Consider the following 15,839-nt stretch of genomic DNA (forward strand, 5'->3'; position numbering starts at 1 on the left):
CTTGCACAGACACAGAATTGTTACTTGCACAGACACACAATTGTTACTCAGGGCCACAGAATTCATACTCAGGGACAGACAGAATTGTTACTGAGTGCCAGAGAATTGTTACTCAGGGACAGACAGAATTGTTACTGAGTGCCAGAGAATTCTTACTCAGGGCCACAGAATTCATTCTCAGGGACAGACAGAATTGTTACTCAGGGACAGACAGAATTGTTACTGAGTGCCAGAGAATTGTTACTCAGGGACAGACAGAATTGTTACTGAGTGCCAGAGAATTGTTACTCAGGGACAGACAGAATTGTTACTGAGTGCCAGAGAATTGTTACTCAGGGACAGACAGAATTGTTACTGAGTGCCAGAGAATTGTTACTCTCACAGACACAAAATTGTTACTTGCACAGACACAGAATTGTTACTTGCACAGACACACAATTGTTACTCAGGGCCACAGAATTCATACTCAGGGACAGACAGAATTGTTACTGAGTGCCAGAGAATTGTTACTCAGGGACAGACAGAATTGTTACTGAGTGCCAGAGAATTGTTACTCTCACAGACACAAAATTGTTACTTGCACAGACACAGAATTGTTACTTGCACAGACACACAATTGTTACTGAGTGCCAGAGAATTGTTACTCAGGGACAGACAGAATTGTTACTGAGTGCCAGAGAATTGTTACTCAGGGACAGACAGAATTGTTACTGAGTGCCAGAGAATTGTTACTCAGGGACAGACAGAATTGTTACTGAGTGCCAGAGAATTGTTACTCGCACAGACACAAAATTGTTACTTGCACAGACACAAAATTGTTACTTGCACAGACACAGAATTGTTACTCGCGCAGACACAGAATTGTTACTCAGGGCCACAGAATTCATACTCAGGGACAGACAGAATTGTTACTGAGTGCCAGAGAATTGTTACTCAGGGACAGACAGAATTGTTACTGAGTGCCAGAGAATTGTTACTCAGGGACAGACAGAATTGTTACTGAGTGCCAGAGAATTGTTACTCAGGGACAGACAGAATTGTTACTGAGTGCCAGAGAATTGTTACTCGCACAGACACAAAATTGTTACTTGCACAGACACAGAATTGTTACTCGCACAGACACAGAATTGTTACTCGCACAGACACAGAATTGTTACTCAGGGCCACAGAATTCATACTCAGGGACAGACAGAATTGTTACTGAGTGCCAGAGAATTGTTACTCAGGGACACCTAATCGTTGAATTAAATAGTATGTCAGACAACATGCAGAGGAGTGGCAGAGGAGGCAATGTTTTAGGAGCGAGCAGACGTGGCAGCAGAGGAAGGGGTCGAGGCAGCAGTATTCGCAGCCAGAGGCCAGTGCTCCCGGTGTCATCCAGCGGTCGTGTCTCCACCGACAACCCTGCCGTCATTGATTGGTTGGCTCGGTCGTCTTCCTCTTCCCAGGTCACCTCTGACACCTACAGCCAACGGTCGGTGGGTACGTCAGACACAACCGTTAGTTGGCATGGCCCGGGACCAAGCCCACTGAAATCACGTGTCCTCTACCTGCCCCTGTCCTTTGCTGTTCCCTCACCAAGCGAAGTATCGCATGCTGTGGGCTCAGCCCCACTGTACAGTGAGGAAGAGCTAACAGAGGGCGGTCAGGAACGGGGGGAGACATCGGCCTTTTCAGCAGCCAAGCGAACAAGTACTGGCGAGGAGAGTGGCTCGGTAGCCGGTCTAGAGACAGGTCTGTCTCCTGACCCAGACGCAGCCGAGGGGGCTAGTAGTGAGGCGGAGACCCTACTTGATGATGAGGAGGTTGATCGCACTTGGCAGCCTCGTCGTCATCAGGCAATTTCTTCCGCATCATCAGGAGAAGAGGGTGGCAGCTTGGCAGCGAGCAAAACAGTCGGTGGGTTGCCCAGGAGACAGCAGCAGGGTCGCATCAGTGTCAGTGGAGCCAAACGTCCACGGAGTAGAGCACCAGCTCCACTGCAGCCTACCACCACGGCCAGTAGTGGTGCCGGTGCGCACGGAGGAAGTAGCAGTCAGCCAGTGAAGAGTAGCGGGGGCAAAGTTTCCTACTCGGTGGTGTGGCAATTTTTCCTCAAGCCGCCCGAGGAAGTAAACGTAGCCGTATGTCGACTATGTGGCCAGAAATGCAAGCGTGGCCAGGGGGCCCATGTTGGGACTACAGCGTTGCGTCAGCATATGCAGCGTCACCATTCGGTGGCCTGGGAAAACCGTGATAAACATACGGCGGTTCTGCCTGCCCCAGCCCCCGCTCCATCACCCGCTCCGTTACTTGCTCCGTCACCCGACGTCGTCAATCGCCCTCTATCAGCCAGTCAAGGCTCCAACACCTCTGCTGAGGGGAGTTGTCGCTCATTGGCATCTTCCGCTCGTTCAGATGCTCCTTCTCCTGCTACTCCTCTTCTCGGATTCCGTCAACAGTCTTTCTTGGAATCCGTATCCAAGAGACAACAGTTTGCGAGCACGCACCCGACGGTGCAAAAGCTGAACGTCCTCCTGTCCAAGTTGCTGGTGCTGCAGTCCCTCCCTTTCCAACTGGTGGACTCAGCACCTTTCCGAGAAATGATGGCTTGTGCCGCGCCGCGGTGGAGAGTGCCAAGCCGTCATTTCTTTGCCCAAAAGGCAGTGCCAGCCCTGCATTCACATGTAGAAGAGATGGTGGGCCAGTCTTTGAGCATGTCGGTCTCTGCCAAAGTGCACGGCAGCGCCGACGTGTGGAGCTGTAACTACGGTCAGGGACAGTACATGTCATTTACGGCCCACTGGGTGAACGTGGTGCCGGCACAGCCGCACCAGCAACTTGGACAGGTCACGACGCTTTTGCCTCCACGTTTGCACGTCCTTGGTCCAGCAAGCATGTCCGCCTCTACCACCTCTTTTTCCGCCGTGTCCTCAGCCGCCACCCCCGTGCCAAGTCCCATTACCCGACCGGCATATCACATGTGCAGGGCGCAACGGTGTCACGCTGTGCTGCACCTGGTATGCCTTGGCGAACGTAGTCACACAGGGGAGGAACTGCTGAGTGTAATGAACAGAGAAATCGACAGATGGCTGTCTCCGCGCAAACTAAAAATCGGAACCATGTTGACTGACAACGGAAAGAACATGGTGTCTGCTCTGCGTCAAGGAAGGTTGTGCCATGCGCCATGCATGGCTCACGTGTTCAATCTGGTTGTCAAGCGGTTCCTAAAATCCACCATCCCACTGCAAGACATCCTTAAAATGTCACGTAAACTGTGCATGCATTTCAGCCATTCCTACACCGCAAAGAACACCCTCATTGAGCTGCAGCGGCAGAACGGAATTCCACAGCATCGCCTGATCTGCGACGTTGCAACAAGGTGGAATTCAACCCTACACATGTTAGACCGCCTTTACGAGCAGCGAAAGGCCATCACCGATTTCCTGATGTTACAAGCGGATAAAGGTACTCCCCTGTGTAACTTAGATGTCAGCCATTGGCAGCTCATGCGTGACACCTGCCGCTTGCTCAGGCCCTTTGAGGAGGCCACGCTATTCGTGAGTCGGCAGGACTATGGGATGAACGACGTCATTCCTCTGTTGCACGTCCTGGAACAAATGCTGTTAACAATGGCTGGTCAGGGTGCGGTAGACGTGGCGCACAGATCTCAACGCCACATGACCCCTGTGGGGGCAGGACAGGAAGAAGAGGAGGAGGTAGAGGAGGACATTTGTGCTCAGGAATTATTGAGTGAAATGGGTGGTTTTTCCACTCAGCGGACAGGAGTGGAGGAGCAGGAGCATCTGGTAGAGGAGGAGGAGGAGGAGACAGAGGACCCAGACGCACCGTGGCAGTATGCTGTGGAGATGGAGGCAGGGAGTCCCTCGCATTCCTTGGCACAAATGGCCCATAGCATGCTCGGTTGCTTGCGTAGCGACAGCCGAATAATAACCATCAGACAGAGGGATGACTTTTGGCTGTCCACCTTGTTGGACCCTCGCTACCGGTCCAAAATGGTGGCCTTTTTCACACCTGCTGAGAGGGAGGCCAAAATTACGTACTATAAAAACCACCTATGTAGTCAGTTGGTCTCTGCCTTTGTGCGCCATCGTCCATCCTCAGACACTGTGGGCCCTGTGCGCTCGCGTTCCGCTGGCATGGCAGCAGGGGAGGGGTGGGGTGGTAGGAGCAGTGGCAGCTCCACCAGCAGCGGCTGCCTCAGTCTGCAGTCGATGATGAGTAGCTTTCTTCACCAGCGCAGTGAGGAAACTACTAACCAGCCGCAGCAGCAGCAGCAGCATCAGGTGGACCTGGAGCAGGAGCTCAAACAACAGGCTTGGGCCTACTTGGACAGCACCCTGCCAACCGAGGTAGACAATCCCCTTGACTACTGGGCAACGAAACTTGACCTTTGGCCCCAACTAGCTGAATTTGCCCTTGAAAGGCTGTCATGCCCGGCCAGTAGCGTGGCATCGGAGCGCGTGTTTAGTGCGGCAGGAGGTATTGTAACTCCGCGGAGGACACGACTGTCCACCCAAAGTGTGGAGAGACTCACGTTTGTGAAAATGAATCAGGCGTGGATTAGTCTGGATTTCAAACCACCAGTTCCTGACACAACTGACTAAATCCGCCATGAATCATGCCTCAAACATGTGCCACTTTCAGGTCTCCTCACACTGCTGGTGTGTTGAATTTTTTGACATAGGGTGCTGGCAGATTACGGGCCTCCTATAGCTGCTGCCAGGCCCCTAATCTGCCATAGGCCCCTATATACCACCTCCTCCTGCTGCTGCCAGGTCCAGAGTCTCTCATGGGTCCCTGTACGGCCTCCCATTGCTGCTGTCTCCATCGCCACACTCTGCTGCCATGTGCCACTTTCAGGTCTCTTCACACTGCTGGTGTGTTAAATTTTTTGACATAGGGTGCAGGCAGATTACGGGCCTCACATAGCTGCTGCCAGGCCCCTAATCTGCCATGGGCCCCTATATACCACCTCCTCCTGCTGCTGCCAGGTCCAGAGTCTCTCATGGGTCCCTGTACGGCCTCCCATTGCTGCTGTCTCCATCGCCACACTCTGCTGCCATGTGCCACTTTCAGGTCTCTTCACACTGCTGGTGTGTTAAATTTTTTGACATAGGGTGCTGCAAGATAACGGGCCTCACATAGCTGCTGCCAGGCCCCTAATCAGCCATGGGCCCCTATACCGCCTCCTCCTGCTGCTGCCAGGTCCAGAGTCTCTCATGCCATGTGCCACTTTCAGGTCTCTTCACACTGCTGGTGTGTTAAATTTTTTGACATAGGGTGCAGGCAGATTACGGGCCTCACATAGCTGCTGCCAGGCCCCTAATCTGCCATAGGCCCCTATATACCGCCTCCTCATGCTGCTGCCAGGTCCAGAGTCTCTCATGGGTCCCTGTACGGCCTCCCATTGCTGCTTTCTCCATCGCCACACTCTGCTGCCATGTGCCACTTTCAGGTCTCTTCACACTGCTGGTGTGTTAAATTTTTTGACATAGGGTGCAGGCAGATTACGGGCCTCACATAGCTGCTGCCAGGCCCCTAATCTGCCATGGGCCCCTATATACCGCCTCCTCATGCTGCTGCCAAGTCCAGAGTCTGTCATGGTCCCTGTACGGCCTCCCATTGCTGCTGTCTCCATCGCCACACTCTGCTGCCATGTGCCACTTTCAGGTCTCTTCACACTGCTGGTGTGTTAAATTTTTTGACATAGGGTGCAGGCAGATTACGGGCCTCACATAGCTGCTGCCAGGCCCCTAATCTGCCATGGGCCCCTATATACCGCCTCCTCATGCTGCTGCCAAGTCCAGAGTCTGTCATGGTCCCTGTACGGCCTCCCATTGCTGCTGTCTCCATCGCCACACTCTGCTGCCATGTGCCACTTTCAGGTCTCTTCACACTGCTGGTGTGTTTAATTTTTTGACATAGGGTGCAGGCAGATTACGGGCCTCACATAGCTGCTGCCAGGCCCCTAATCTGCCATGGGCCCCTATATACCGCCTCCTCATGCTGCTGCCAAGTCCAGAGTCTGTCATGGTCCCTGTACGGCCTCCCATTGCTGCTGTCTCCATCGCCACACTCTGCTGCCATGTGCCACTTTCAGGTCTCTTCACACTGCTGGTGTGTTAAATTTTTTGACATAGGGTGCAGGCAGATTACGGGCCTCACATAGCTGCTGCCAGGCCCCTAATCTGCCATGGGCCCCTATATACCGCCTCCTCATGCTGCTGCCAAGTCCAGAGTCTGTCATGGTCCCTGTACGGCCTCCCATTGCTGCTGTCTCCATCGCCACACTCTGCTGCCATGTGCCACTTTCAGGTCTCTTCACACTGCTGGTGTGTTAAATTTTTTGACATAGGGTGCAGGCAGATTACGGGCCTCACATAGCTGCTGCCAGGCCCCTAATCTGCCATGGGCCCCTATATACCGCCTCCTCATGCTGCTGCCAAGTCCAGAGTCTGTCATGGTCCCTGTACGGCCTCCCATTGCTGCTGTCTCCATCGCCACACTCTGCCATGTGCCACTTTCAGGTCTCTTCACACTGCTGGTGTGTTAAATTTTTTGACATAGGGTGCAGGCAGATTACGGGCCTCACATAGCTGCTGCCAGGCCCCTAATCTGCCATGGGCCCCTATATACCGCCTCCTCATGCTGCTGCCAAGTCCAGAGTCTGTCATGGTCCCTGTACGGCCTCCCATTGCTGCTGTCTCCATCGCCACACTCTGCTGCCATGTGCCACTTTCAGGTCTCTTCACACTGCTGGTGTGTTTAATTTTTTGACATAGGGTGCAGGCAGATTACGGGCCTCACATAGCTGCTGCCAGGCCCCTAATCTGCCATGGGCCCCTATATACCGCCTCCTCATGCTGCTGCCAAGTCCAGAGTCTGTCATGGTCCCTGTACGGCCTCCCATTGCTGCTGTCTCCATCGCCACACTCTGCTGCCATGTGCCACTTTCAGGTCTCTTCACACTGCTGGTGTGTTAAATTTTTTGACATAGGGTGCAGGCAGATTACGGGCCTCACATAGCTGCTGCCAGGCCCCTAATCTGCCATGGGCCCCTATATACCGCCTCCTCATGCTGCTGCCAAGTCCAGAGTCTGTCATGGTCCCTGTACGGCCTCCCATTGCTGCTGTCTCCATCGCCACACTCTGCTGCCATGTGCCACTTTCAGGTCTCTTCACACTGCTGGTGTGTTAAATTTTTTGACATAGGGTGCAGGCAGATTACGGGCCTCACATAGCTGCTGCCAGGCCCCTAATCTGCCATGGGCCCCTATATACCGCCTCCTCATGCTGCTGCCAAGTCCAGAGTCTGTCATGGTCCCTGTACGGCCTCCCATTGCTGCTGTCTCCATCGCCACACTCTGCCATGTGCCACTTTCAGGTCTCTTCACACTGCTGGTGTGTTTAATTTTTTGACATAGGGTGCAGGCAGATTACGGGCCTCACATAGCTGCTGCCAGGCCCCTAATCTGCCATGGGCCCCTATATACCGCCTCCTCATGCTGCTGCCAAGTCCAGAGTCTGTCATGGTCCCTGTACGGCCTCCCATTGCTGCTGTCTCCATCGCCACACTCTGCTGCCATGTGCCACTTTCAGGTCTCTTCACACTGCTGGTGTGTTAAATTTTTTGACATAGGGTGCAGGCAGATTACGGGCCTCACATAGCTGCTGCCAGGCCCCTAATCTGCCATGGGCCCCTATATACCACCTCCTCCTGCTGCTGCCAGGTCCAGAGTCTCTCATGGGTCCCTGTACGGCCTCCCATTGCTGCTGTCTCCATCGCCACACTCTGCTGCCATGTGCCACTTTCAGGTCTCTTCACACTGCTGGTGTGTTAAATTTTTTGACATAGGGTGCTGCAAGATAACGGGCCTCACATAGCTGCTGCCAGGCCCCTAATCAGCCATGGGCCCCTATACCGCCTCCTCCTGCTGCTGCCAGGTCCAGAGTCTCTCATGCCATGTGCCACTTTCAGGTCTCTTCACACTGCTGGTGTGTTTAATTTTTTGACATAGGGTGCAGGCAGATTACGGGCCTCACATAGCTGCTGCCAGGCCCCTAATCTGCCATGGGCCCCTATATACCGCCTCCTCATGCTGCTGCCAAGTCCAGAGTCTGTCATGGTCCCTGTACGGCCTCCCATTGCTGCTGTCTCCATCGCCACACTCTGCTGCCATGTGCCACTTTCAGGTCTCTTCACACTGCTGGTGTGTTAAATTTTTTGACATAGGGTGCAGGCAGATTACGGGCCTCACATAGCTGCTGCCAGGCCCCTAATCTGCCATGGGCCCCTATATACCGCCTCCTCATGCTGCTGCCAAGTCCAGAGTCTGTCATGGTCCCTGTACGGCCTCCCATTGCTGCTGTCTCCATCGCCACACTCTGCTGCCATGTGCCACTTTCAGGTCTCTTCACACTGCTGGTGTGTTAAATTTTTTGACATAGGGTGCAGGCAGATTACGGGCCTCACATAGCTGCTGCCAGGCCCCTAATCTGCCATAGGCCCCTATATACCGCCTCCTCATGCTGCTGCCAAGTCCAGAGTCTGTCATGGTCCCTGTACGGCCTCCCATTGCTGCTGTCTCCATCGCCACACTCTGCTGCCATGTGCCACTTTCAGGTCTCTTCACACTGCTGGTGTGTTAAATTTTTTGACATAGGGTGCAGGCAGATTACGGGCCTCACATAGCTGCTGCCAGGCCCCTAATCTGCCATGGGCCCCTATATACCACCTCCTCCTGCTGCTGCCAGGTCCAGAGTCTCTCATGGGTCCCTGTACGGCCTCCCATTGCTGCTGTCTCCATCGCCACACTCTGCTGCCATGTGCCACTTTCAGGTCTCTTCACACTGCTGGTGTGTTAAATTTTTTGACATAGGGTGCTGCAAGATAACGGGCCTCACATAGCTGCTGCCAGGCCCCTAATCAGCCATGGGCCCCTATACCGCCTCCTCCTGCTGCTGCCAGGTCCAGAGTCTCTCATGCCATGTGCCACTTTCAGGTCTCTTCACACTGCTGGTGTGTTTAATTTTTTGACATAGGGTGCAGGCAGATTACGGGCCTCACATAGCTGCTGCCAGGCCCCTAATCTGCCATGGGCCCCTATATACCGCCTCCTCATGCTGCTGCCAAGTCCAGAGTCTGTCATGGTCCCTGTACGGCCTCCCATTGCTGCTGTCTCCATCGCCACACTCTGCTGCCATGTGCCACTTTCAGGTCTCTTCACACTGCTGGTGTGTTAAATTTTTTGACATAGGGTGCAGGCAGATTACGGGCCTCACATAGCTGCTGCCAGGCCCCTAATCTGCCATGGGCCCCTATATACCGCCTCCTCATGCTGCTGCCAAGTCCAGAGTCTGTCATGGTCCCTGTACGGCCTCCCATTGCTGCTGTCTCCATCGCCACACTCTGCTGCCATGTGCCACTTTCAGGTCTCTTCACACTGCTGGTGTGTTAAATTTTTTGACATAGGGTGCAGGCAGATTACGGGCCTCACATAGCTGCTGCCAGGCCCCTAATCTGCCATAGGCCCCTATATACCGCCTCCTCATGCTGCTGCCAAGTCCAGAGTCTGTCATGGTCCCTGTACGGCCTCCCATTGCTGCTGTCTCCATCGCCACACTCTGCTGCCATGTGCCACTTTCAGGTCTCTTCACACTGCTGGTGTGTTAAATTTTTTGACATAGGGTGCAGGCAGATTACGGGCCTCACATAGCTGCTGCCAGGCCCCTAATCTGCCATGGGCCCCTATATACCACCTCCTCCTGCTGCTGCCAGGTCCAGAGTCTCTCATGGGTCCCTGTACGGCCTCCCATTGCTGCTGTCTCCATCGCCACACTCTGCTGCCATGTGCCACTTTCAGGTCTCTTCACACTGCTGGTGTGTTAAATTTTTTGACATAGGGTGCTGCAAGATAACGGGCCTCACATAGCTGCTGCCAGGCCCCTAATCAGCCATGGGCCCCTATACCGCCTCCTCCTGCTGCTGCCAGGTCCAGAGTCTCTCATGCCATGTGCCACTTTCAGGTCTCTTCACACTGCTGGTGTGTTTAATTTTTTGACATAGGGTGCAGGCAGATTACGGGCCTCACATAGCTGCTGCCAGGCCCCTAATCTGCCATGGGCCCCTATATACCGCCTCCTCATGCTGCTGCCAAGTCCAGAGTCTGTCATGGTCCCTGTACGGCCTCCCATTGCTGCTGTCTCCATCGCCACACTCTGCTGCCATGTGCCACTTTCAGGTCTCTTCACACTGCTGGTGTGTTAAATTTTTTGACATAGGGTGCAGGCAGATTACGGGCCTCACATAGCTGCTGCCAGGCCCCTAATCTGCCATGGGCCCCTATATACCGCCTCCTCATGCTGCTGCCAAGTCCAGAGTCTGTCATGGTCCCTGTACGGCCTCCCATTGCTGCTGTCTCCATCGCCACACTCTGCCATGTGCCACTTTCAGGTCTCTTCACACTGCTGGTGTGTTTAATTTTTTGACATAGGGTGCAGGCAGATTACGGGCCTCACATAGCTGCTGCCAGGCCCCTAATCTGCCATAGGCCCCTATATACCGCCTCCTCATGCTGCTGCCAGGTCCAGAGTCTCTCATGGGTCCCTGTACGGCCTCCCATTGCTGCTTTCTCCATCGCCACACTCTGCCATGTGCCACTTTCAGGTCTCCTCACACACTGCTGGTGTGTTGAATTTTTTGACATAGGGTGCTGGCAGATTACGGGCCTCCCATAGCTGCTGCCAGGCCCCTAATCTGCCATGGGCCCCTATATACCGCCTCCTCATGCTGCTGCCAAGTCCAGAGTCTGTCATGGGTCCCTGTACGGCCTCCCATTGCTGCTGTCTCCATCGCCACACTCTGCCATGTGCCACTTTCAGGTCTCCTCACACACTGCTGGTGTGTAGAATTTTTTGACATAGGGTGCTGGCAGATTACGGGCCTCACATAGCTGCTGCCAGGCCCCTAATCTGCCATGGGCCCCTATATACCGCCTCCTCATGCTGCTGCCAAGTCCAGAGTCTGTCATGGGTCCCTGTACGGCCTCCCATTGCTGCTGTCTCCATCGCCACACTCTGCCATGTGCCACTTTCAGGTCTCCTCACACTGCTGGTGTGTTGAATTTTTTGACATAGGGTGCTGGCAGATTACGGGCCTCCTATAGCTGCTGCCAGGCCCCTAATCTGCCATGGGCCCCTATATACCGCCTCCTCATGCTGCTGCCAAGTTCAGAGTCTGTCATGGGTCCCTGTACGGCCTCCCATTGCTGCTGTCTCCATCGCCACACTCTGCCATGTGCCACTTTCAGGTCTCCTCACACTGCTGGTGTGTTGAATTTTTTGACATAGGGTGCTGGCAGATTACGGGCCTCCTATAGCTGCTGCCAGGCCCCTAATCTGCCATAAGCCCCTATATACCGCCTCCTCATGCTGCTGCCAAGTCCAGAGTCTGTCATGGGTCCCTGTACGGCCTCCCATTGCTGCTGTCTCCATCGCCACACTCTGCCATGTGCCACTTTCAGGTCTCCTCACACACTGCTGGTGTGTTGAATTTTTTGACATAGGGTGCTGGCAGATTACGGGCCTCCTATAGCTGCTGCCAGGCCCCTAATCTGCCGTAGGCCCCTATATACCGCCTCCTCATGCTGCTGCCAGGTCCAGAGTCTCTCATGGGTCCCTGTACGGCCTCCCATTGCTGCTGTCTCCATCGCCACACTCTGCCATGTGCCACTTTCAGGTCTCCTCACACTGCTGGTGTGTTCCATTTTTTGTCATAGGGTGCTGGCAGATTATGGGCCTCCCATAACTGCTGCCAGGCCCCTAATCTGCCATGGGCCCCTATACCGACTCCTCATGCTGTGACGTTGCAACAAGGTGGAATTCAACCCTACATATGTTAGACCGCCTTTACGAACAGCAAAAGGCCATCACAGATTTCCTGATGTTAAAAGCAGATAAAGGTACTCCCTGTGTAACTTAGATGTCAGCCATTGGCAGCTCATGCGTGACACCTGCGCTTGCTCAGGCCCTTTGAGGAGGCCACGCTATTCGTGAGTCGGCAGGACTATGGGATGAACGACGTCATTCCTCTGTTGCACGTCCTGGAACAAATGCTGTTAACAATGGCTGGTCAGGGTGCGGTAGACGTGGCGCACAGATCTCAACGCCACATGGCCCCTGTGGGGGCAGGACTGGAAGAAGAGGAGGAGGTAGAGGAGGACATTGGTGCTCAGGAATTATTGAGTGAAATGGGTGGTTTTTCCACTCAGCGGACAGGAGTGGAGGAGCAGGAGCATCTGGTAGAGGAGGAGGAAGAGGAGACAGAGGACCTAGACGCACCGTGGCAGTATGCTGTGGAGATGGAGGCAGGGAGTCCCTCGCATTCCTTGGCACAAATGGCCCATAGCATGCTCGGTTGCTTGCGTAGCGACAGCCGAATAATAACCATCAGACAGAGGGATGACTTTTGGCTGTCCACCTTGTTGGACCCTCGCTACCGTTCAAAAATGGTGGCCTTTTTCACACCTGCTGAGAGGGAGGCCAAAATAACGTACTATAAAAAACACCTATGTAGTCAGCTGGTCTCTGCCTGTCTGCGCCAACGTCCATCCTCAGACACTGTGGGCCCTGTGCGCTCGTGTTCCGCTGCCATGGCAGCAGGGGAGGGGTGGGGTGGTAGGAGCAGTGGCAGCTCCACCAGCAGCGGCTGCCTCAGTCTGCAGTCGATGATGAGTAGCTTTCTTCACCAGCGCAGTGAGGAAACTACTAACCAGCCGCAGCAGCAGCAGCAGCATCAGGTGGACCTGGAGCAGGACCTCAAACAACAGGCTTAGGCCTACTTGGACAGCACCCTGCCAACCGAGGTAGACAATCCCCTTGACTACTGGGCAACGAAACTTGACCTTTGGCCCCAACTAGCTGAATTTGCCCTTGAAAGGCTGTCATGCCCGGCCAGTAGCGTGGCATCGGAGCGCGTGTTTAGTGCGGCAGGAGGTATTGCAACTCCGCGGAGGACACGACTGTCCACCCAAAGTGTGGAGAGACTCACGTTTGTGAAAATGAATCAGGCGTGGATTAGTCTGGATTTCAAACCACCAGTTCCTGACACAACTGACTAAATCCGCCATGAATCATGCCCCAAACATGTGCCACTTTCAGGTCTCCTCACACTGCTGGTGTGTTCCATTTTTTGTCATAGGGTGCTGGCAGATTACGGGCCTCCCATAGCTGCTGCCAGGCCCCTAATCTGCCATGGGCCCCTATACCGCCTCCTCATGCTGCTGCCAAGTCCAGAGTCTCTCATGGGTCCCTGTACGGCCTCCCATTGCTGCTGCCTCCATCGCCACACTCTGCCATGTGCCACTTTCAGGTCTCCTCACACTGCTGGTGTGTTCCATTTTTTGTCATAGGGTGCTGGCAGATTACGGGCCTCCCATAGCTGCTGCCAGGCCCCTAATCTGCCATGGGCCCCTATACCGCCTCCTCATGCTGCTGCCAGGTCCAGAGTCTCTCATGGGTCCCTGTACGGCCTCCCATTGCTGCTGTCTCCATCGCCACACTCTGCCATGTGCCACTTTCAGGTCTCCTCACACTGCTGGTGGGTTCCATTTTTTGTCATAGGGTGCTGGCAGATTACGGGCCTCCCATAGCTGCTGCCAGGCCCGTAATCTGCCATGGGCCCCCGTACCGACTCCTCATGCTGCTGCCAGGCCCGTAATCTGTCATGGGCCACTGTTGTCGCTTGTTGGCATATTCCGCTCGTTCAGATGCTCCTTCTCCTGCTACTCCTCTTCACGGATTCCGTCAGCAGTCTTTCTTGGAATCCGTTTCCAAGAGACAACAGTTTGCGAGCACGCACCCGACGGTGCAGAAGCTGAACGTCCTCCTGTCCAAGTTGCTGCTGCCAGGCTCGTAATCTGTCATGCGCCCCTGTACCGCCTCCTCATGCTGCTGCCAGGTCCAGAGTGTGTCATGGGCCCCCGTACCGACTCCTCATGCTGCTGCCAGGCCCGTAATCTGTCATGGGCCCCTGTACCGCCTCCCCATGCTGCTGCCAGGTCCAGAGTGTGTCATGGGTCCCTGTACGGCCTCCCATTGCTGCTGCCAGGCCCGTAATCTGCCATGGGCCCCTGTACCGACTCCTCATGCTGCTGCCAGGCCCGTAATCTGTCATGGGCCCCTGTACCGCCTCCTCATGCTGCTGCCAGGTCCAGAGTGTGTCATGGGTCCCTGTACGGCCTCCCATTGCTGCTGTCTCTATCGCCACACTCTGCCATGTGCCACTTTCAGGTCTCCTCACACTGCTGGTGGTTTCCATTTTTGTCATAGGGTGCTGTATGGCCTCCCATTGCTGCTGCCTCCACCGCCACACTGTGGCTCCACACTCTGGTTTTGGCCCCGTGACTGCCCAAATGAGTGAAGTGTGCGGTGATTCTAAGATCGACGGCACTCATCTGCATGTCATACTGACTGACAGTATTATTTCTCTTCCCCAGCAGACTCCAAGGGCATTTAAATTAAAGGTACAGTGTTCTGCACTAATATTAAGTCTCTCTGAAGCCTAGAAACACCCTTTTTTAAGTTAAATTCACAGCGAATTTATTCGACTCGAATCGAATATTGTCCACGAATTCGCCGAATCAGTCGAATCGAATTTTTCATTTCTTCGCTCATCTCTACTGACAACCATTTCATAGCTTAATATATACACAGCTAGGCCCCAAAGTCATAGCTATATTTATTTTACATGGAACCTGTACTGAGATCCCATTCTTTGAATACTAGTTGCATGCCCCTATTTTTGGATCACAGACCCCAAACAAACATGCATAGAAATTGACATTATTCTGCATAGCTGTTTCAGTTCTATGTCTTGGATAGCAGTGAAGGCACTAAATAGTCATGACAACTAGGCAACTAGCATTTTCAGGAGAGATCATCAATCTCAGCCTCCATATTCTCTCACTATTTGTTTCCTTTAAAGATGAACTGTTATATACACGGACAGAATATATATGCAAGAGTTGTTTACCTGCTAATGGATTTATATTTCTGTCCCTCCATTTCTGAGATTTACACAGCTCTGCTACTCCGCAAATCCCTTTTTGACAGGGAGCTACAAAAGTGAACCAGGCAATTGTGGAGTCATCTTCCTTCCATGTTGTATGCCAAAACTGTGTGCTACACAGGACTACCAAATCATTAGGCCAGTAAAGCTGCACTCATACACCTTTTTCAACTAAACAATTAACTGTTTATCTGGTATATAGCCTAAAACTCCTTTTAAGTCTGACTTTAGTATTTCTCTTATCTCTTGCAGATGCTCCTTCTGCAACAATAACATTTTTACCTGATGAAGCACTTTCTCCAGACTCTGAGGAAGTATCCCTCTATTTTCCCAACAGGTCAGTATGGGGGGATATATGTGAATGTAGCTGTACTGTATTGAAAATAGTAGACATAACATGCAATAATTATTCAAGGCTAAAATGAAGTCAACTTAAAGCTGAACTTTCAAAAGTATTCCTCAAAAGCCACAAAAGATATAAATCCTTTGGGCAGAAAACAGGGAAGTGGGAGGGGCCCAGAAGGGCCACCCTCTATAGGCTGCCTGTAGAAAACTACAGGAGGGGCGGAGACAAGACCAGTCACCCTGAACAAAGAGAAAACAGCAGTGACTGGTCTTTCTTACAGGGAGCTCCTGCACAGAGTCAATGTTATACCTTTTGCGCAGATCTTATTGCAGAGATCTGGAAGAAATACACAAAGCACACCAAGATTCAATATGAATACACATGACTTTTGTATTTAGACAATATTTGCATATCCTGGAGTTC

The 15,839-nt window shown here is 53.3% G+C and overlaps 1 protein-coding gene across 3 annotated transcripts in view; it reads left to right on the top strand.

The window, feature by feature from the left end:
- The window catches only part of LOC149465813 (phosphatidate phosphatase LPIN3-like), a 76,708-nt gene that overhangs the window by 26,740 nt on the left and 34,129 nt on the right, over nt 1-15,839 (top strand). For all 3 annotated transcript variants that reach the window (XM_089673352.1, XM_089673349.1, XM_089673353.1), the window contains exon 8: nt 15,323-15,407. In XM_089673352.1, coding sequence (XP_089529478.1) covers nt 15,323-15,407 — 85 coding nt within the window. The remainder of the gene's footprint in view (nt 1-15,322; nt 15,408-15,839) is intronic.

Source organism: Staurois parvus, unplaced genomic scaffold (genome assembly GCF_062004578.1).
Source record: "Staurois parvus isolate SC_StPar_1 unplaced genomic scaffold, SC_StPar_1.0 ptg000137l, whole genome shotgun sequence".
NCBI lineage: Eukaryota > Metazoa > Chordata > Amphibia > Anura > Ranidae > Staurois > Staurois parvus.